Source organism: Mustelus asterias, chromosome 3, assembly GCF_964213995.1.
Source record: "Mustelus asterias chromosome 3, sMusAst1.hap1.1, whole genome shotgun sequence".
NCBI lineage: Eukaryota > Metazoa > Chordata > Chondrichthyes > Carcharhiniformes > Triakidae > Mustelus > Mustelus asterias.
In genome coordinates this window covers 132,175,813-132,198,428 of record NC_135803.1, presented here as the reverse complement: position 1 = coordinate 132,198,428, position 22,616 = coordinate 132,175,813, and the positions used below count along the sequence as shown (strand labels likewise).

The window sequence follows — 22,616 nt, the reverse complement described above, 5'->3', positions numbered from 1 at the left end:
AGTATATTTATTTGGATGGTGGGGTTTTCTTTGTTTGGACTTCAGATGAAATACATGGATTCTGAATGGGAAATTTGAAGAGGCACAAGTCTTGGTGAAAGACATCTAGGTTAAGTAGAGGGTATTATTGAATATTATTGACAAAGTAAAAGGGGCAGCAAGTTTTTTTTCCAAATTGTGCGCATCCTCCACCCAGATGAATATGTCTTCACACAAGCATCCTTGAGTTTGCTGACCCACAGGGTTTAGAGCAAGGAACTGCAGCACAAATACAGTAACCTTTGACAGTCACCATATACTGTGGCACAGTGGTTAGCACTGCTGCCTCACAGTGCCAGAGACCCAGGTTTGATTCCCAGCTTGGGTTACTGTCTGTGTGGAGTCTGCATGTTCTCCCAGTGTCCGTGTGGGTTTCCTCCAGGTGCTCCGGTTTCCTCCCACAGTCCGAAAGGCGTGCCGGTTAGGTGCATTGGCCATGCTAAATTCTCCCTCAGTGTACCCGAACAGATGCTGGAGTGTGGCGACTAGGGGATTTTCACAGTAACTTCAGTGCAGTGTTAATGTAAACCTACTTGTGACACTAATAAATAAACTTTACTGTTGAGAGAAAAGCTCAGTCGGGGGAGTGAACATTTCTATTGTCACCGTTCACATTTAGCAGCCTAGTGAAGATACAAAACAGGGACATTTCTACGTAAAGTGACGGGAGATGAAGTGCAAGATGTGAACTCTTATCAAATTTCAAAATGGAGACCAGAGAGTGTGCCATATATAGAATATTCCAAATTAGTTAGAAATTGGAGCTTTGCTTGAAGTGATTCTTGTTGTGGACAGAAGGCTTACACTATAAGACAAGGTTTGCATATTATTATTTAAATAAAGTGTATGTATAAGAAATGTTCACATTATCCATTTAAGTAGTGAAAAATATCTGGTAAATCATTATCTTGGATCGTGCCTGGTGAGAATGCATTCAATACCTGAGTAAAGTGTTGGTATTAACAGTGTCCGTCACTGGTGGCAGTTGTGGTAGGAAGCAATTGAGGTGATGAACTACAATTACAAACGAGATGTATTTGTGCCATAATAAATCATCTCAAATGTGATTTTCCTTGCATTATACAAGCCAATTGATTTATTGATTTATTACTGTCACATGTATTGGGATATAGTGAAAAGTATTCTTTCTTGCGAGTGATTCAGACAGTACATACCTTTCATAGAGTACACAGGGGAGAAGGAAAGGATAGAGTGCAGAATATTTTGTTGCAGTTACCGACAGGGTGAAGAGAAAGATCAACTTAATATGTGATGGGACCATTCAAAAGTCTGATGGCATCAGGGAAGAAGCTGTTCTTGAGCGGGTTGGTATGTGTTTTCAGACATTTGCATCTTTTTCCCGATGGGAAAAGGTGGAAGAGAGTATCTCTGAGGTGCGTGTGGTCTTTAATTTTGCTGGCTGCTTTCCTGAGGCAGCGGGAAGTGTAGACAGAGTCAATGGATGTGTGGTTGGTTTGTGTGATGTGCTGGTCAATCCATGCACCACTGGTTTGCACCTTTTACATGCTAGTTGCTTTGATTCATTTTGTAAAAGTACAAACGTGGCCCAGTTTTATTGGTTCTTATCATTAATTAGTGGACATGGTGGGATTGCTCCTGTTTTTCAGCCTGCAGAGTGAAAAAGTAATATTACAAAAAATGGCAGCAAATCACGCTGCTGTCATTTACAAAGTGTTACCCCAAGGTTCCAAACTCTATAAGGATAAACTGGAATGACAAGGGGATATGATATAGGGCGGCCGGGTGGCACAGTGCTTAGCACTGCTGCATCACAGCGCCAGGGACCCGGGTTCAATTCCAGCCTCGGGTCACTGTATGTGTGGAGTCTACACATTCTCCCCATGTCTGCGTGGGTTTCCTCCGGGTGCTCCGGTTTCCTCCCACACTCCAAAGATGTGTGGGTTAGGTTGATTGGCCATGCTAAATTGCCCCTAGTGTCAGGGGGATTAGCAGGGTAAATATGATAAGTTACGGGAATAGGGCCTGGGTGGGATTGTCGGTGCAGTCTCGATGGGCCAAATGGCCTCCTTCTGCACTGTAGGGATTCTATCAGAATGGTCTATTTGGGATTGGAAGCAACTCTAATGAAAACTAAGTCACAGTCTTCATTATAGAGTCACACTATCAAAGTCAAATTTGTTTTCTTCCCTTTAGTTTTCTTTGTGCTTATTCTTTTATGGGAGGTAAGTGTTGCTGGGAAGGTCAGCATTTGTTTCTCATTGCTGATTGAGAATCCCTGGAGAAGGTGGTGTTCAGCTGCCTTTTTGAACTGCTCCATGTGATGTAGGTGCACCCACTGTGCTGTCAGTTCCAGGATTTTGACCCAGTGGCAGTAAGGCCGGGAATTCACCGGGCTGGCTAGCCCCTGGTGGGAGTCCTGGTGGGCCGTTGAGTTGGGCATTCCCGCCGGGGGCAAAACCCATCACAATGCTCCCAGCCTGACCCACTGGCCCCACAGTTGCTTCAGGGCACAAATCTCCCATTTGCACTCTTAAGTGCTCCCACCAGCAATCGGAGTGTTTATCGCTGGTGTTACCAGCGCCTGTAAGGTGGGGTTCACCCACCTGAACCATTTAAATTTATGCTTCCCAGGAATAACACTGGGCAGCTCGGCTTTGCAGAGATCGGGGCACCCTTTCCGCGCTGACAGTCAGGCCCCACCTCTCCCAGAGGTGATCCCTGCTGGCAAGGGGAGCACCCCCAACCTCTTAGCACAGAGGGGCATCCTCCCCCCACCACTGAATGAATGGGGCACACCACTCGCCCCCCCTCCCCACCCTGACCAAGCAGGCATGGATGTCAAAGTGACCAGGGCACTTCAAAGGTTTCAGAGAACAGAGGCAGTAATGAATATTTTACTCCAGAAAGGTGTCTGAATCCATCATTCTGAAACTGAACAACATGTTTCCCAGGACAACTCGGTAAAGTGCAGCCACTAAACCCCATCCCGAGGGTGAGTCCTGAGGTCAAGGCCTTTCCCCCAACCCAAGCCCACCCAACACCCTCTGCATGGCAGTGGCAAAGGGGCGCATGGGCACAACACTTCCCCCTTGCCCTCTCATTGGAATGCAAGGCACCAGCTCCACATTAATCAGGACCTGCACCAAAGCCTGCCCATTGCGTTTCCTCCTGATGGGGCAGGTACACCGCGGGAGGCCACTGATGCGGCATGTTTACCTCTTTATTAGGATTTTAAACTATTCAGCGGGCGGGAATCTTATCGGGGCTGGTGGGACAGGCTGGGAGTATCGTGACGGGGGGGGGGTTTGTCCTCCTCTGTGGGAATGCCCGATTCATCAGTGTCCTGTTTGAAATGTTTAGAGCTAGCAATGAATGTGTCTCTGCATATTTTACTTTTGAAAGTATACAGCATGTCCCTCACAAAATAAATATTCACATAAATTATATTTCCGCTGCAGTGTTTTAAAAAAACAAATCTCTAATCCTAACATAATATGCACTAAACAATTCTCAATATTTCTTGACCTTCGACCTGAACCACCCAGCATTGTTGTTCATGTCGACAGGATACAAAGTATTTCCTAAACAATTTGACCTTCTCCCATAAACCTCTCCAACATCTCCTGACTGTAAATATGTAAGGAGACTGTTAGGCACAGGGCCGCACAGGGGTTAGCATTGCTGCCTCACAGTGCCAGGGACTCGGGGTCAATTCCGGCCTTGGGTGACTGCGTATTTTATAGGATCATAGAAACCCTACAGTGCAGAAGGAGGCCATTCAGCCCATCGAGTCTGCACCGACAACAATCCCACCCCAGGCCCTATCCCCATAACCCCACACATTTTACCCCGCTAATCCCTATAACCTACCCATCCCGTGACACTAAGGGGCAATTTAGCATGGCCAATGCATCTAACCTGCACATCTTTGGACTGAGGGAGGAAACCAGAGCACCCGGAGGAAACCCATGCAGACACGGGGAGAATGTGCAAACTCCACACAGACAGTGACCAAGCCGGAATCCAACCCAGGTCCCTGGAGCTGTGAAGCAGCAGTGCTAACCACTATGCCATCATGCCGCCCTATGTCTGTGCAGAGTCTGCACGTTCTTCCTGTGACTGCGTGGGTTTCCTCCGGGTGCTCTGGTTTCCTCCCACAGTCCAAAAGCCGTGCTGGTTCGGTGCATTGGCCATGCTAAATTCTCCCTCAGTGTGCCCGAGCAGGCGCTGGAACGTGGCGACTAGGGGATTTTCACAATACCTTCATTGCAGTGTTAATGTAAACCTACTTGTGACACTAATAAATACATTTTAAAAAGATAGTGATTCAAATTTGTGTTTTGGCATAAAAATGTTGGTTGTGTATGATGTGACATTTTGGTGAAAGAAATGTTTCCATATTTGGTACGAAGTACTGAACAAAATGTTATTAAATAGAAGGGAAGTCAGCCAGCCACATACAACAGTTCCTCATGAACATAGAAAAGCCCTTGATTAAAACAGAAAACGCTTGAAAAACTTGACAGGTCAGGTAGCATCCCTGGAGAGAGAGACAGAGTGAACTTTTGAAGTTGATGACCTTTCTGTAAGACCATGAGACAGAGGAGCAGAATTAGGCCACTCGGCCCATCGAGTCTGTTCTGCCATTCAATCATTTTTCCCATGCCCATTCTCCTATAAGACATAGGAGACATAGGAGACATATCTTAAGAATAGTATTTTTTTAAGTTGTCCCAGATATATGAAACAGAAGAGTTTGGGCAGACATTTTTAAAATACACATTTCATGTACTATGAGAACAAAACAATTTTAGTAATTGTAACATTCATTTAAATAATCCTTTCCCAATTACTGAAAAATAATGAAACATTGGGGTAAATTTTCCCGTCCCACCCGCCGCAGTAATTGTCGTGGGAGGGGATTTCCAGACCCATTGACCTCAAATGGGAATTTCCAGACTTGGGACGGGTGCAGCCAGAGAAACTCGTCCATTGTGGTTACGTGTGGTATATGTACTAAAAAGTAAAAACAAAAGCTCGTTAATAGAAAGTTCCCATTTCACATAGATACAAAGAATTTAATTTATCAACGTCAGAATAATTTGAAAACACTTCAGTTCAAAAGCTTTATATCCTAGATTTAAACAAATTGGTTAATAATAATTGGGGAATGCAAGTGTAATTCCATCTCCATTTTAAAGTCATACAGTGTATGTTTATTTTTGTATTTATTTTGGGTTTAGACTATGGTATTTGTAGGGACTTTGGGAAGCAGAGTAGTGCAATCTTCTCCCCAGTATAGATGGAGGAGAGATGCAAAACTGAGGTACCACTGAACAACCACTGATGGGAGGGTATAATTACATTGTGACAAGTTTGCACAGGCAGTTTCCTTTATAAATATGGAACTATAATGGAAAAGATTGACGTGAAATTATGACAATAGGAATTAAGGTTGTTTCCAAAGACAAAATGTACACAGATGTAAGATTTTCTAAAATATGTGTGGATGGAAACAGGTGTCAAATTCTGTTTGATCCTGTGAAGCACTTTTGGACATATTATTAAGAAGGTGCTGTATAAATGCAAGCGTCACGGTGGCACAGTGGTTAGCACTGCTGCCTCACAGCGCCTGGGACCCAGGTTTGATTCCCGGCTTGGCTCACTGTCAGTGTGGACTCTGCACGTTCTCCCCACGTCTGCGTGGGTTTCCTCTGGGTGCTTCAGTTTCCTCCCACAGTCCAAAGACGTGCTGGATAGGTGGATCGGCTATGCTAAGCTCTCCCTCAGTGTCCCTGAACAGGCGCCGGAGTGTGGCGACTTGAGGATTTTCACAGTAACTTCATTGCAGTGTTAATGTAAGCCAACATCTGACTAATAAATAAACTTTAAAGTTGTTTTTATTATTTTCGTACTGGTAAGTGCAGTTAGTCAATTCAGACTGATAAGAATTGCTTAAGAAAATGATTTATCGCTTAAAATATAATGTACCCTCAGTGTCCATTGCATATAACCTAATCACTGTGTTTTGGATATTGTACCACAGAGAAAAGCTTTACCAGGCTACCTTTGTGGTAAAGAATAGGTTTAGACTTTAGGGGAATACAGTCAGACAGTGTAAAATGTAACATTTTATCTGTTCCACTAATTTTGTTCTCAAACTTGTTTTTCACACGACAGAATCCGACCAGGAGACGGAGACGATCCATCAACTTCAATCACTATGCCAACAAGAAGAGTGCAGCAGAAAGCATGCTGGATGTTGCCTTGCTAATGGCCAATGCGTCCCAGCTCAAAGCAGTGGTCGATCAAGGGTCGAGCTTCAGCTACTATGTGCCACTCATTATTCTCATTAGCATATCACTCATATTTCAGATAATTGTGGGCATCTTACTGATATTTATTGGTGAGTTCAATGCTGAGTCACATTAAGATAATTACATTTTGAATGAAAAGTCTCAATTGTCTGTTATCCGTACTCCATATGTATTCCTAGTGTATCAATTTACAGTGCAGAATAATGTTGCAAGAGAATTTGCAGAAGTTTGTGAATTAAATGCTTTTAAAATCTTTGAAAGATAAGGGACACAGCATTTTTACAAAGAACAAACATCTATTTGGTTCTAACTGTGTGAAAATTCACATGTTTTTGAAGGAAAAACTCTTTCATTGCGATGCTGTGGAATTCGACCTCACTCCATGAGCCAATGAAACCCAAATTTTCAACCCCTCTCAGTATTTTGTCTTTCCCTCACTGGGGTTCAGTCCTACATGTAGTGGTCTCCTTCTGCTGCATCCTCTGAGCTTTATCTTAGTATTAATATTCCTGGTTTGGAATCAGAAGGTACAGGCTTCAAAGCCCCACTCCTGATGGTGCTGGAGGGTGCAGCTCTGACTCCCAGTGACACATTGACATTGGGAGGAATGCTCATGTCTGCTGGTGCAGTGTCCCTCCCCCCGCCTAACCCCCAGTTGTACATAGGAACATAGGAATTAGGATCAGAAGTAGGCAAATTCAGCCCTTCAAGCCTGATCTGCTATTCAATCAGGTCATGGCTGATCTGTACGGGCTGTGGTAACCCAAAAAACATTTCTGCTGTTCAGGAGTAACCACTTTATATAGAAACTCTACAGCGCAAAGGAGGCCATTTGGCCCATCACTGATACCTATCCCACCCGGGCCCTATCCCTGTGTAATAACTTCAATCAGGCCATTGAGGTTGGCCTATCAGAGTATGAACTCCCTGATTAAGGAGCAATTGGTGAGCCAATCAGGATGTTCATACTCTAATAGGCCAACCTCAATGGCCTGATTGAAGTCATCACACCCCGCTAATCCCCCTGACACTAAGGGGCAATTTAGCATGGCCAATCAACCTAACCCGCACATCTTTGGAGAGTGGGAGGAAAGCGGAGCACCCGGAGGAGACACAGGGAGAACGTGCAAACTCCACACAGTCAGTGACCCGAGCCGGTAATTGAACCCCGCTCCCTGGCGCTGTGAGGCAGCAGTGCTAACCACTGTGCCACCGTGATGGTTATGGTCAAAGTCACAGTTTGTCAATCTGGGAAGACTTCCACTTGTAGAAATCTTCAGGCGGAGAGCTCAAAGATGTACAAAATGATCCGGGTGACTGCTAGGTGAGCACTGGCAAGTAATTTGAACATCATCAGAGCCTTGCCTGATCACTCAGCATTCTCCTCCCCCAACAGCTTTGTTGGTTATTCAGAGCGGGAATCCTGCCTGAATGGTTTACTTTTCCAGTGCATGTGTGCTGAGGCCAGTCGCTGGCCCTCGGGTGATAATGAGCTCGGAATTAAACTTGGCATCTGGAGGGCTGCAGAGCTTGTAGCATATTACTCATTCAACCATCAGGAGAGACCTCCATTCTAATGGAGTGGGAGCTGAATAATTGCAGCTTGATTGATGGTGGTTGCATTATGAAAGTCACAAAAAAAGCAACGCAATTGATTGCTGGTTGGGAATATTAAGCACTGTATTGTGAATTTAATCAGCATCCAAGACAGACTTACTCCATTCTGAATCATCTGGAAGCAAAGCCATACCAATATGGACGAATTATAGAAACATGAACACCACTCACAGCTCAATTATGTTCAAGTACTTGCTGTATTACAAGAAATACACAGGAAAATATAATGTTCGCATACACCCACATAGCTTCCTTTACCATAATACCTGCATTGTTTCGATCCGGTTAGGGAACCACTCCACAGTGCCGATGCAATGGGTGTAATCTTACCAAAATATAGCAGTGTTGATTCTGGTGAGAAAACCGGCGTATTCCACTCCAGAGAAGCCAGTTGGTTTTCTCTCCAGATCTTATGACAATCTGCCAAAAATATCAAGGGGAGTGTTTCACACCTCAACACACCGGCAAAATCCCGCTGCTGAGAACCTGAGTAAGCTCCCCACCCACCCCCACCCCCACTCCCTGCCCACCACGGAGGTCACCCCCGATTGGAGTTGGCACTTCTCTACTGCACCCCCCCCCCCCCCCCCCACATCATCAACCCTTTCTCACCCTCCTCCAGCAACACCCCCCTAATCATTGGCCCCCTTCTCTCCCCCACCCATCATCGGCTCCTCAGCCCCCTGCCCCCCCCCCCCCCCCCCCCCCCCCCACCCCCCGATCGCTGAGTCCCTCCCACCCTCGCGAAAGACCATCGCCGGCATCACCAGCTCCTCCATCCGCTCCCGTACATCACCACATCTAAATTAATCCCCCGCCATGAGGCTCCCACCGGATCTGCCCTTGGCACAGTTGGCACTGTCCGGTTGGCATGGGGCCAACCTGTGCCAGGCAACATTTCCAGGTCACTGCCGAGCCATGCCCCTTTCCCCTGGGACTTACCTTTACGACCCTGGGGAAACCTCTACGACAGGTTCCTGTCTGGGTGAACCTGTTGTCAATGGCTGAATATCTGGTGAGGGGTGGGGAGAGTCCTGAAGAGAATGCTGGCTAATGACATGCTAATGTGTTAAAATGAGCTTTCTGCAGTCCCGCAGCGTGTTCCCGCCACTCCACTGGGGAGGGGCCGGTAAGATTGGAAACTCGCCGGCGTGAATCGCGCTCTTTGGATTTCGAGCTCCTGCTGCCATTCCCATTGACAGAGAGTGGGCTCAAAATCCTCCCCAACATCAATAAGGCCACTAGTGTTGTGCTCAGCCTGCTATGAGGTCACAGTAAATTTATTGCTAATGAAGTAAACAAAATGCCACAGTTTCCAGAGATTAGTCCACAAGGCACGGCTTTATTCCTGATCTCAGCTGTGGTCACTGAGTGGGTGTTATTTTCAGGCGCAGTGGCACTGCAGTGTAAGATGCAACCCTGCTCAAACCTTTAGGGAGAAGCTCGCCTGATTCAGCTGGAACTGTAACAGTGAGCCATTGGTTGAGTGCAGCTTCAATGACCGTATTGAGATGTAAAGCCCACTTCACCTTATTAAAGTTAGCCCACCCGCCTCTGGACCTAAAAGCAGTATTTAACTGTGAAGGGGACAAACTATATTACAAGGAGGTTCAGCCTCCAAACAAAAACATCACGGCTGCTAAAACTATTTGGAAGTTACGACAGTTAAACCTTTAAATTTCTCCCTTGCTAATTTATTAATTATGTATGTAATCTCTCCATCAGTTAATTTCTGACACAGAACAGGACAGCATTTGAGTAAAGTCAGTACGGCAGCTTGATGTTAGTATTTTTGTGCCACAGGTATTTGATCCAGTGTGGGGTGTTTTCAGCGATAGTGTGTGTTTTGTTGTTATTGGCTGTGGTGAATTTACAAGTTTGATTAGGGTGCAGGGCATAGGGAAAACCTGCGGGACTGCTCATTTTAACACATTAGCATGGTGGGGATTTCCCCAGGGTCATAAAGGTAAGTCCCAGGGGAGAGGGACATGGCTCGGCAGTGACCTGGCAACATCCTCTGGCACAGGTTGGCCCCATGCCAACCGGACAGTGCCAACCTGTGCCAAGGGGCAGACCCATTGGCAGCCTCATGGCAGGGGATTAATTTAGACGTGGTGATGTCCGGGAGCGGATGGAGGAGCTGGTGATGCCAGCAATGGCCTTTGGCGGGGTTGGAGGGACTTGGCAATCGGGTGGGGGGGGGGGGTGTGGGTTGAGGGGCCGATGATGGGTGGGGGAGAGGAGAGGGTCAATGATCAAGGGGGTGTTGCGGGGGGAGGGTGAGAAGGGGTTGATGATGGGGGGGGGGTTGAGAAGTGCCACACTCATGCGTGAATGAGCATAACTCCTCTGAGGTTTGATCATCATGCCGTCATTTGATAATTAATGTAATGTGATTCTTTTTCATACCGAGGGACATCACACAATGTAGACACACAGTGATGTGACTATAGACTTCCATTCCTGACCATTGAGCCTATTTATCCAAAATACCAGGTTTGAGCAGGGCAACTTACACTGCATTGCCATTGCCCCTGAAAATAGCCCCCACTCAGTGATTCCCCAGACCACAGCTGAGATCAGGAATAAAGCAATACCTTGTGTTTGACTCCTAGTTCTAATCTCTGGAACTGTGGCATTTTGTTTACTTGATTAGCGATAGATTTACTGTGGCCTCATAGCAGACTGAACACAACACCGGTGAGCCTTACTGATATGGCATCCGCACTGTGGAGTAGTCCCCTGTCCAGATAGAAACAATGCCAACATTATGGTAAAGGAAACTACGTGGGTGCATGTGAACATTACAGCTGGGTTTCTCCCGAATAAAAACTAAGTGCTGCCGCCAGCGGGAAAACCAGTGTTTCCCGCCGACACTGGCAGCACCCGTCAAGTGGAATTCAGCCACTTTTAGTATTAAAAAATATGCAGAACATAGAACACACTAACCATCCCGGCTTCACAAAGATTGGGGCCCCTTTTTTAAAGGATGCCCAATCACAGAGTGCAGTGCTATCCAAACGCTCCCAACCTCACCACTCCGAAATATCAGCCCCCCGCCCCTTCCCCGCAGACAAAGTGAGCAGTTGGAGACCTGACCCCCCACCCCAACAAGAGAGATGCACCAAAATGGGGGCAGCAAAGCGACCTCCAGTGCAGGAATGCTATTCCAGCATGATTGGTTTACAAAGACTCACCATGAAAAAAAAAGTCAGCCAAGGCCTTCAGATCAAAGAACAAGCTTGTTTGTAAACATTGCAGGTGAGGAGAAGCCTGTTTATAAATAGTGCAGTTCGAAACAAGGAAGTGAAAGCTCCTGCCTGTTGTTTAATAGCCTGGACCTGTCAATCAGAACAAGCCTGTTTATAAACATTTCAGTTAGAAATGAGGAAAACTTGACACTTACTGGTTTGTATCAACAATGAACTGTTTGATCTGCTCTGGAGTTGTCAATCAGAGCAGTTTAAAGTGGCCAGGCTGGATCTGAGGATCATCCAGGCTGCAAAAGGGAATCCCCCTGGTGAAACTGACATGCTCAGTGAGTTAGAGGATTTCAAAGGGGTTTGCTCACACCTGAGGCAATGCTGTCTGTAGAATGGAGTGCTTGATGGCTTCCAAGTGTGCATGGGGCATGCAAAGTAAAGTGACGAGGCCACTTCAAAGGTTTCACAATACACAGACAGGAATGAAGATTTTTAACAGAAAGCTGCTCAAGATCACTATGCTCAGAGTGCTCTCCACTTTTCCCAGAAGGGGCAGTCCAACCACAAGACCGCCATCACCGGGGGGATCCTGAGTTCAACCCCTCCTCCTGAGCCTGAGCCCAACCAACCTCCAGGTCCCTTGGGGGACCCTACCTCTGCAGCCTGGCAGTGGCAGTGGGGCACATGGGCACAGAACTTACCTTCTTACCCTCCCCCCTGCCCCACCCCCAGGAATCTAAGGTGCCAGGTCCTGTAAAGTTTGGCACCCACCTGACTCCCTGGGGTGGCAACATACTGGGAGGCCTTGATTTTAAATAAGGTTCCTGCCCCTCATCAGGGCCGCCGGGCAGGCCAGGAGAATCGTGTCCAGCGCGATTCCCGTTTTAGCCCGAGCGCCCGATTCAACAGGCCTTAGCCATCCATGCCTGCAGCTAGCGGGAGCAGAAAATCGACCCCTACATTGTCCCATCCTTTTCCTGTGGTTTATCTGAAAGGTAGTGATATAAACCAGGGCAGGGAGCTCTGATTAGAAGCTCTTTCTGCATTGGTAATAAGCCAGATATGCATTTTGAAGGCCGTAGTTTTATTTTGGCACCGAATATGTTAATCGCAGCAAGACTTCCTGGGCGGCACGGTAGCACAGTGGTTAGCACTGCTGCTTCACAGCTCCAGGGACCTGGGTTCGATTCCCGGCTTGGGTTACTGTCTGTGTGGAGTTTGCACATTCTCCTCGTGTCTGGGTGGGTTTCCTCCGGGTGCTCCGGTTTCCTCCCACAGTCCAAAGATGTGCGGGTTAGGTTGATTGGCCATGCTAAAATTGCCCCTTAGTGTCCTGAGATGTGTAGGTTAGAGGGATTAGTGGGTAAAATATGTAGGGATATGGGGGTAGGGCCTGGGTGAGATTGTGGTCGGTGCAGACTCGATGGGCCGAATGGCCTCTTTCTGTACTGTAGGGTTTCTATAATTCTATGACAGGAAATGCTTATATTACAAAGCTGTCTCTTTAGGTGAATGTGCAATGGAAAACACCTAGTAGCTTTGTGTCTGTGAACAGTCTTTGTCAACACTGTAATCCATTCAGTCTTGAGATATGATAAACATTACAGCTTGGTTGTTAGTGCCCAAAGTTAATGCCATAATTTGAGTCTTAATTTGAAAATTGCATGGGTGACCATAAAGTGTGGCAATGATATTTGTAAGGTTTGACGTTTATGATGTGCCGGTATTATTTCATGATGAATGTTGAGCTTTACAATTGCAATTGCTCAATGACAGTTCTTACTCTGCTTTTCAGTCAAGTATGATCTGAATGACCCCAGGAAGCAAAGCAAGCTGGATATTCTCAACAACATCACCACGGGCCTAATCTTCATAATCGTCATTGTGAATATTTTCATCACAGCATTTGGAGTACAACGGCCTCATGCCTACCAAGCAACCCCACTGCACCATTAGCAACTTGTAAAATAAGGTAGATCCACCAGCCACCTGACTTTCAGGTTGAATACAAAGCTTACTGAAATGCTCGTATCGGCCCGCATGTATCAAGTTAAAGCAATTACCAGATTGTCTCTAGATTATTATCCGAACCATGTGAAAATTGGGACAGGAATAAGCAGATAAGGGAGCTGGACACGTGGCTGAAGGAGTGGTGTGGGAGAGAGGGGTTCCATTTCATGGGACACTGGCAATAGCATTGGGACATGGAAGGAACTGTTCCGATGGGGTGGCTGAACAGGGTTGGGACCAGGGTCCGAGTGAAAGGCATGGTCACACGGGTTTTAGACCAGTAAGTGGGGGGGGGGGGGGGTGCTGCTCAGGTAGAAAAAGTAATACGGATAATTGTTTGAAAATAATGAAAAAGAGAAGTTGTGCTCTAGGTAAATGCTGAAGATGAAAGGGAAACTAAAGTAATTAAACCAAGCCAGGCAAGAGAAATAGAAAATATGTGACTAAATCACATCAGGGCAGGAGGACAGGTCAGGGTGTGTGGCCCAAAGAAACATTCTGAAGAAAGAAGCAACTGAATGAATTGTAGGCATAGATTCAACTTGGAGGGCATGGCAAGATATGCGGGTTAGGTGGATTGGCCATGCTAAAATGCCCCTTTAGTGTCAGGGGGACTAGCTAGGGTAAATGCATGGGGTTATGGGGATAGGGCCTAGGTGGGATTGTGGTCAGTGCAGACTCGATGGACCGAATGGCCTCCTTCTGCACTGTAAGGATTCTATGGCATATTGGCCATCACTGGGACATGGTTGCCAGGTGACCAAGACTGGGAACTAAATATGGCAGTTTTTAAGTTTCACAGGGACGATAAGGAAAATAGTAAAGATGGGAGAAGTAGCCTTAATGATTAAGACTGAAATAATTTCCTTAATAAGAGAGGATATAATAATACGTAAGCAAGCAGTGAAGAATTAAGAAATGGAAATACGATTTTAAGACTGTAGCAAGAGTTATGTATAGGCTCCCTGCTAGTAGTTGTGAAGTGATAACTTGTATAAATGCAGAGATTAGATAAGCATGTGGCAAAAGCAAAGTGAATTTAATCTTTATACAGATTGGGATAAGCAGTTTAGCACATTAAGAAGTTAGTGAATTGTTTTGAGTGTGGGGATAATTTCCTGACACACTGGCCTGAATTTTTATCCTCAAGACGGGTACTGTGAATCAGTTCCTGGCTCAGGCTGCCTGCCTGCCTCAGGATGTGCTCACAGGGACAGGATCTTTATTACCGGGAATGGGTGCAAGCTGTTGTCATGCCAGCCAGCCTGGGAAAGAGGTTGGAAGCAGCCACAGGGTCTATCGGGTGTGGAGTCGAACAGTTTAACAGGCTCACCTCAGTGCTGTAGGGCTTAGAAGGACCCATCAGCCCTTACTCCCCACACACTCCCCATGTCCCATCCATGCCATTTTACCCTTCCTCCAGGCACTGCAGACATTTGAAACAATACATAATGAGACTTGACAGAGAGCCCAGATATTCATTAACCTGCTGAAATACTTGAGCCCCAGGGAAAACATTGCTTGATTGACAGCTCTGGTTCTCTGTTGTCAATTTCACAATGTTTATTTACGCAAGGTTAAGAGGTTTCAAGTGCCTGCAATCTCTATTATTGATACTTTCAAGGGTCTGGATAATTGACACTTTTGGGGTGTAGTGAAAGGGCTTTTTTAATATAGTCAAAAGAAATGAATGGACGATCTTTTTATACATATCATATTGTCACTGTAGGTTCATTAGTTCTATGCAGTGCATGGTGTGTAATTAGCATGGACATGCTGTAGCTTGGCAAAGAAGGCATGAGGAGCCATGAGGATGGGTGCAAGGCATAGCTTGGTACAGGGGGCATAGAGATGTGGGGAATAGCTTGGCATGGAGAAATGAGGGGCCATGGGGATGGTAAAGGGCATAGCTTGGCATGGGGGCACGAGGTGGACCTTTTGAACTCACCTTTTCAAAGGTCTCCTTATGTAGTTTATTATAGCTCAGGACTCCTCTGAGGGGCCATGAACCACACAACTCTTTAAAACCCTGGCCCAACTTCATCAAAACCGCAGAGGGAAAGGATGTGCTTATCTCCGCAATGGAGTCGGCCAGGTTGGGAATGCCAGGTGTGGGCTTGTGACCCAACCAGCCCACTGCCTTAAAAGGCACAACTGGAATGGGGTCGGAAATCAGGGCCCACCCACCATTTCTAAAGACCTCTTGAGTCATCCCAAATTGGTGAAAACCTAGGCCACAATGTCACGGAATCACAAAGGGAGCAGGCCATGTCAGATTTCGCAATATCACTAACATTGTAGTAACATTAGATTTAGTTAACAGCCGATCGGTGCGTGAACATTCATCTAATTGGGATCACCATTTGATCGAGTTCAACGTAGTGTTTGAGCAGGAGAAAGGTGGAAGAGCTGCAAAGATTTTAGATTTAGTTAAGATCGACTTCAATGGGATGAGACAGAGAATATTTGCTGAACTGGGCAAATCTGTTTCAAAACTGTGGAAGCAGAAGTTACCATGAAGTCACATGTCGAAAGATGCGTGAGATTGTCGACAATATTTCTATATTAAGGATCAACCAGATCCTTCCTTTATATGAAATCAGTGACTTTCCAGCAAATCTCGTGACCATCTATTTTCAGCATCAATTCCATGAAGAGTCTCTCAGTGTGAAGAGGTCACTGTAATACTGTGTTATCCTGATGCTGACGTTTTGCAAAAAGATGCCCGGAGAGGCAGGGTAAAGGCCTGGCTTTATATCTCTCTGCATTTAAAAAAAAGCATGTTAATCCCCAGCCAAGTCGAATAAAAACACCCCAAACCATTCTGATCTTAGAGTAAAGATTCAAAAAGCAGCCCACAACAACAAAGAATAATGTACATGGCACGAAAGTAATCCATGTTGTTGGAGTGTTTGAAAAGGCAAAGTCTTTAACTATATTGGCACCTGGCCGATTATTTAAAAAGAATAGTTTTGCCAATAATATATTAAAACAATCAAATAAACATCTGTGTGCCATTAATTCCAAATTCATTCTTCAAAATTGCTAAATCTACTAAAATAATAAGCAAATGTTCCCAATAGAAATCTCATCGATTAAGATTTGCGAGTTGGTTACAAATTCACCGTTTTTGATACTGAGATTTAATCATATTCGGGCACAATATGAATTAGCAGCACATTGATTGAGTTCCAGCTTTTTAAGTGAAGTACTTCATGATTTCACTTCAAGAAAAGAGGTGGACACCAAACGGGAAGGAAAGGAATTTGGGTGCGGCAGAGGCAGGGATGGGGTGGGGGGTGAGGAGTGCGAGGGGGGGCTAGAATTAAAGGCTTAGGTCAAAGTTAAATTTAAATGGAGGATTTTGAAGGCATAAAGAGGAAAAAAAAAGTACAAAGATTATGGCGCCCTATCAGTGCCAGGCACCCACAAGCTGGAGTCTTAGGTTAAGGCAATGGCTGGCATGGCCAGCATATATTGCTCAAAAGCACTATGCTCTGAGATGCTGCTTGAATTACTGCGGCCCATGTAGTAAAGACGCTCTCACAATGCTGTTAAGTAGAAATTAACAGCATTTTGTGGGCTTTGTGTGCTTGCATTACGGGAATCAGCCTTAGAATAGAATAGAATCCCGATAGTGCAGAAGGAGGCCATTTGGCCTATCAAGTCTGCACTGGCTCTGCACCAACTCTCCAAGCATCTTCCCCCCCCCCCCCACCCAATCCCCGTAACCCCACGCATTTATCCCACTAACCCCTCGAACTTACACATCATGGGACGCTAAGGGGCAATCGAGTGTGGCCAATCCACCTAACCTGCACATCCTTGGAGTGTGGTAGGAAACTAGAGCACCCAAAGGAAACCCACGCACACACAGTGAGAACGTGGAAACTCCACACAGACAGTCACCTTTGTATCATGCAAGGTCCATAGTAAAAAGTCACCAAAGGCAGGACCTCGAACCCTTAGCTCTGGTCACTCCCCATTAATGCAATCTCCTTCTCCAGTGAATAATATCAGTTTCTGCTTTCTTGTTCTTGCTTACTCAAGATGGTGTTCTTGCCATACTGGGCTTGACCAGACAGACCACAGCTGCTAAAACACTTTCCAAACCCGTTTAAGGCAGATTTTAAAAATGGCACCTTAGGGATTCCTGATCTGCTACTTCTGTTTGTGAAAGGAATTCCTTGTGATTAACATTGGTGGTCTGTTCATAATGTAAAAGAGAAGAATTCTGCAACGCAATGTCTATTTTGAACATTGTTGGAATTAACCATTCTAATTGGGGACTCCCATTTGCTTTATTCCAGCTTATAATGGACCACCATCCGGTACCACAAAGGAAACTCGCAATCACAAGTATCACCATGGTTACAGTATTAACAAGAGAGCAGTTAGAAGGCAGGCCTCCTTGTAAATGGCTCTCTAAACATGTGACTCTCTGCTTGGAACAAAGCTGTCTTATTATTTAAATATTTTCTACTGATTATACTGTCCTGTATCAGCGTTTGCAGTGTATTTAAGGTGATACAGTTTTGTAAAATACAGTCTTCCACTACTTCCATCAATGCAACTGATGAACAATACTGTGCATATCTGGAATAAGTGACACACTTAAATTCAGCAACAAAAATGTCACTGTTTTTACAGCAAATGTAATAAATTATAAATAGAAACAGATAAACTGTATTGAAATTAGAGCTCAAAAAATACAAAATTAGATATGAAACAGACCAGAAATGATCAAATATACCAAAATATGGTCCATTTTAACAGTAGCAGCTAAACCTAGCACCAGATAGTTGCCGCAATATTATAAGTAAAGAATAATTATTTCTGTATGAATCACAGAGCACACCTGGGGTGTGCCGGCTTAAAGTGCAATCGTACAACCTTTTCTTCTAAAACTTTTCTGTAACGTGAAACATTTGAAATGTTGCATTTTAGAAATGTAAGCCCTTTTTTGAAATGGGACAAATGGTGTATTTTTTTTTCAGAGCAATGTTGCTACATTTGATTTTTATTTTTGATTTTGAATGCTAAAATGGTTCGTTAATATAGCCAGACGCTTTGATTATGCTCATTCAGTGTAACCATACACCCTTTACATATCTCTGACTCGCAGCCATAAATCTCTGGATTCCCGGATCTCTTATTCTGCTCTTCTCATCATGTTTCAAGAGTTCTGTTTGGATTTCGTGCTCAGTTTGTCCCTCCCTCTGCACAGTACCTTTCATGTTTCACTTTTGCTCTCTTTCCCCATTTCGGATTCTCACCTATTTATGTTTTTTGTTCAGGTTCAAATTTACCTTCCTCCATCTATATCTTCCGTCTTCTCTATGATGAGAAACTTTGTATGCTTGCTTTGGGTCTGTCTGCTGCTCGTCACTGTCCAGTGTTCTCTGCTGAAAGTGTGTGTGCGTGGATATTGGGTGAACATAGGATCAGGCTTGACTTATAGCTTACTGTTGAATAGCAAGTTGACACAGTGGGGGTGATTTTGAATCCGCGTTAGCTGTCAGTGTAAACGGCAACACGGGTCCAAAATCCCACCAGCGAGATCTTGCTTTCTGATTTTTTATGCCCTGGCCAGTGAGGAACCTAGTTTCGATAAATTATAACAAGTTTAAATATAATTGAAGGACTTCCCCGCAATATGTTCGCCCCCTCACTGAATGTTCATATCTCGCCGACAAGGTTTACAACAGGTGACTAAAAACATGAAACAGTCGAGAGAAACCTGCCGGGGATGCTAAGGTAAGGATAGCCCCCCGCCAGAGAGAGAGGGATATGCTTGCCCTGGCAGTACCAACTTGGCAGTGCCAGTCAGGCCCTCCGGGGAACCCCATTGTGTGGGGGGAGGAAGCTGGAGGTTACCCTGGTATTTGTGAAGGGAGGGGCTACCCCGAGGACTGTGTTAATGGGGGTGATGCGGGGAGTTCATCCAGACGCAGATCAGGAAGCCCTTTAAAGATGATGCCCCGATCTCTGTGGAGTCGGCGTTGTGGGCTCTATCTTGGCAGAGTGGCAGTGACAACTTCTGCCAGTGCCAAGCTATGCGCGGCCTGGCCATGTCCCTTTCCCCTGGGGCTATACTGATCTTTACACCCCCGGGGGGCATCCCCATGACAGGTTCACCTGTCGACAAGGTTAAAAAAATATGGCAAAGGGTCGATATATGGCAGGGAACCTCTTTAATAGAATCTGTACAGTGCAGAAAGAGACCGTTCAGCCCATCGAGTCTGTACTGACCACAATGTAATTATATTTAAATGTATTAATGGATGTCAACTTGATTGCGTGGCAGCAAAGGGCGGTGGAAATTGGAAATCACAACCTTGCTGATGAGATTCACCATTTCTGGGTTTTGCCTGACCTTGAGCCCCCCCCGCCATTCCCATGCGCGGAGAGCTTGGGCTCCAGATCGTCCCCATTGATGAAAGATCATTGACCTGGAATGTTCAATTTGATTCTGTCTCCGCACTTCCTGCTGGGAATTTCCAGCAGTTTCTGTTATAATTGAGTCAGTTGTAATACATTTTACCAACACTTGAAATAATTTTTAAAATTGCATTTGAAAAATGCACAAACTTCAATATACTTTTTATTTAATTAACATACAACTTTACATTAAGTAGGAACAGTCTTTCAAACCCAAAATTCTGCGATACTGGAGAGATCTGAAATAAAAGCAGAAAATTTGTTGGAAACACACAGCAGGTCAGGCAGCATCTGTGGAGAGAGAAACAGAAATAACTGTTCAGGTCAATGAGATTTCATTGGATGAAAATTTAATTAGGACATTAGTCATTTGTCTGCTTTTACATTTCTCTCCCTTTCCTGCTGCGGCCATGGCAAGCATATAAGGATAGATAAGAGGAACCAGTAGACGTAATATACTTGGATCTCCAAAATGAATTTGATAAGGTGCCACACAAAAGGGAAGTATTTGAGAGTAATATATTAGTACAGTTGGCGGATTGGTCAATGGATGGTTAACATCTGCCCAGTGGTGTTGGTCTTGGGGACAGGGAACTTTGGGAAAACAACATGCGGTGGTCACTAGTTCCACAGAGGCAGCTTCCCTGCAGCTGGCAGGAAGACCATCAGAACTGCAAGCCAAGCACTGCAGCTGAAGGGGTTTTCACTCCACTCCGATTCCATTACCTTTCTGTTTGTTGGCCAGTTGACATTGATGTGTAGGACAGCGTTGGTTCCTCCACGTGGAGGTACCCTGACTTGCGCTAGCAGCAGCCAACCCTCCAGGTGGAGCCTCTAGAGCTGTCTGTATACTGATTGGACTTGCAACATCAGGAGTCTTTTCATCATTGGCGAGCTGGGAGGCCGCCAACTCGGAGTTGCTCCTTGAAGATTCCGTCACAGCCTCACTGCCATCAAGAATGAGCCTGAGATCCTTATTAATTTCAGGGTCCTGAAGCCCGCAACCAATCACTGCCCTCAATGTGTTTTCAACCCAAGATTAAATACACCCAATTAATGAAACCACCTGGGTTTTAAAAGACTGCAAACACATATGCAACCTGCATTATCTCTTCCTCAATAAGTAGGTAACCACAATTGCTTTCAGCATGTGCAGATGGTCTGAGTCAGCTTATTTCAAGTAAAAGGTATAAAGAAAATCTCTTTATCAGTTACAACCAGGAACAGGAACTAAACCAGTTATATGGTCATCAGTGAAAAGATGTTCTCTGTCTCGGAGGCTGGCCACCTGAAAAAGCTGTAAGAAGTCTCACAACGCCAGGTTAAAGTCCAACAGGCTTATTTGGAAGCAAAATCCACTAGCTTTCGGAGCGCTGCCTCTTCTCACCTGACGAAGGGGCAGCGCTCCGAAAGCTAGTGGATTTTGCTACCAAATAAACCTGTTGGACTTAAACCTGGTGTTGTGAGACTTCTTACAGTGTTTACCCCCAGTCGAACGCCGGCATCTCCACATCATGACCTGAAAAAGAACAGACAAAATAATGTAGTTAGAATGAATTGTCAGCTACAACTTGTACCTCAAGCCATGACCACAGCACTGTGAAGCATGACTTAAATAGTAAGCTACTATTACTTCCTTCATTTTCATTATGCCTTGCCTATATCACATTACAGCAGAGACCGTTTTCAATGGATAAAATGGACAAAGGGAGGGGGAATAAACTACTGCCGTATATTTGAATTTTACTGTTTAATGAACAATATTTGAAACAAAAACAGTCAAATCAGATTGTAAATCAAATGATTAACTGCATTTTGACTTTGCCTTTTCTACGATTATGTACAATTTATATTCTGCCGAAGCACAGTGTGTTCTTAGCTAGGAAAATCTTAATATTCATCGTCATCTGTTTATGAATTGAATGTTTAGATATTTTGGGGACAGCTGTCAGTGTATTTGACCTAGGTTTGTTTTCAGTATATATTAGCTTATTAGTTCAACATTTTCCATTATGCAGACCTTTATAAAGAAAATAAAAGTAAATTGATATTTAATATAGTGAATGGGAGAAATTCCCAAAACATATGTATGTATTAAGGAAAAAATGGTGACTACATCCCTCTTGGAATATCACTTTGAGACCTTAGATCATAGAACAGCTTACCTAAAAGAAAAAACAGCACACCTTGAAGAGGGTGTTTTATGGCAATGTTATGACTCATTTACCCACCTCTTTAAAAGGTCAGAGTTAAAATGGGGTTGGGAATGGGTGCAGATTTCCCACCCGGTTCCTACCCTCACCCAGAAAGAGGGAAAGCACTGGGGGACTACTGAATTTCACTGCTCGATGAGTGTTGTGATCATGTAACTCAAATTGGACATTATCAGGAGAGGATCATGGTGACCAGATCAGGGGCCAAACATTTCACGATTCTAATCAATTAGTATTGTGGAGGCGCTTGAATGAGAGACTACTCTCCTATTTTTTAAAAATTCACAGAAAATAGAAGTATAAATTTATTATAGAGGTGATAGCAAATTGGAAGCTTGCTTCACACTGAACTTCTTAGCAAGCAATAGTGAATCAGGGCTGCCTGGTTTATATTGCACCTCAGTTGCTTTTTATTTGAAATCAATTGAGAACAAAAATTGGGCAAAATTGGCAGCCGAGTTACAATCACCCATTTTGCCCCTTCTACCAATATGGAGCAGCACCCAGCTTTGACCGACACTCCAGGTTGAGTCAGATCCATTCAAATTCAACAGATGTTACCTCTTTGATGCTGCCGTATTGAAGCATCAGGTTTTAAGAATTGCTCAACCAACGACGCTGGAGTTCAAAGATCAAAAATGGTTTTTGAATGAAGCTTGTATTCTCAATCCAGTGCCAGTACATACAGCAGCTGTAAACATTTTAGACATTTTGAGTTCTATTTCACATGATTGTTTAAATGTATTTGTTTTAAAATATCACACTTTACAAATAAAATACTCACTTTAATAAAA

At 44.7% G+C, this 22,616-nt stretch overlaps 1 protein-coding gene across 1 annotated transcript in view; it reads left to right on the top strand.

Moving 5' to 3' along the window:
• Positions 1–22,616, top strand: part of LOC144491599 (ninjurin-1-like) — a 53,552-nt gene extending 30,936 nt beyond the window's left edge. The window contains exons 2-4 of the mRNA XM_078209637.1: positions 6,202–6,427; positions 12,954–13,130; positions 17,479–22,616. Coding sequence (XP_078065763.1) covers positions 6,202–6,427; positions 12,954–13,114 — 387 coding nt within the window. The 3' untranslated portion in view covers positions 13,115–13,130; positions 17,479–22,616. The remainder of the gene's footprint in view (positions 1–6,201; positions 6,428–12,953; positions 13,131–17,478) is intronic.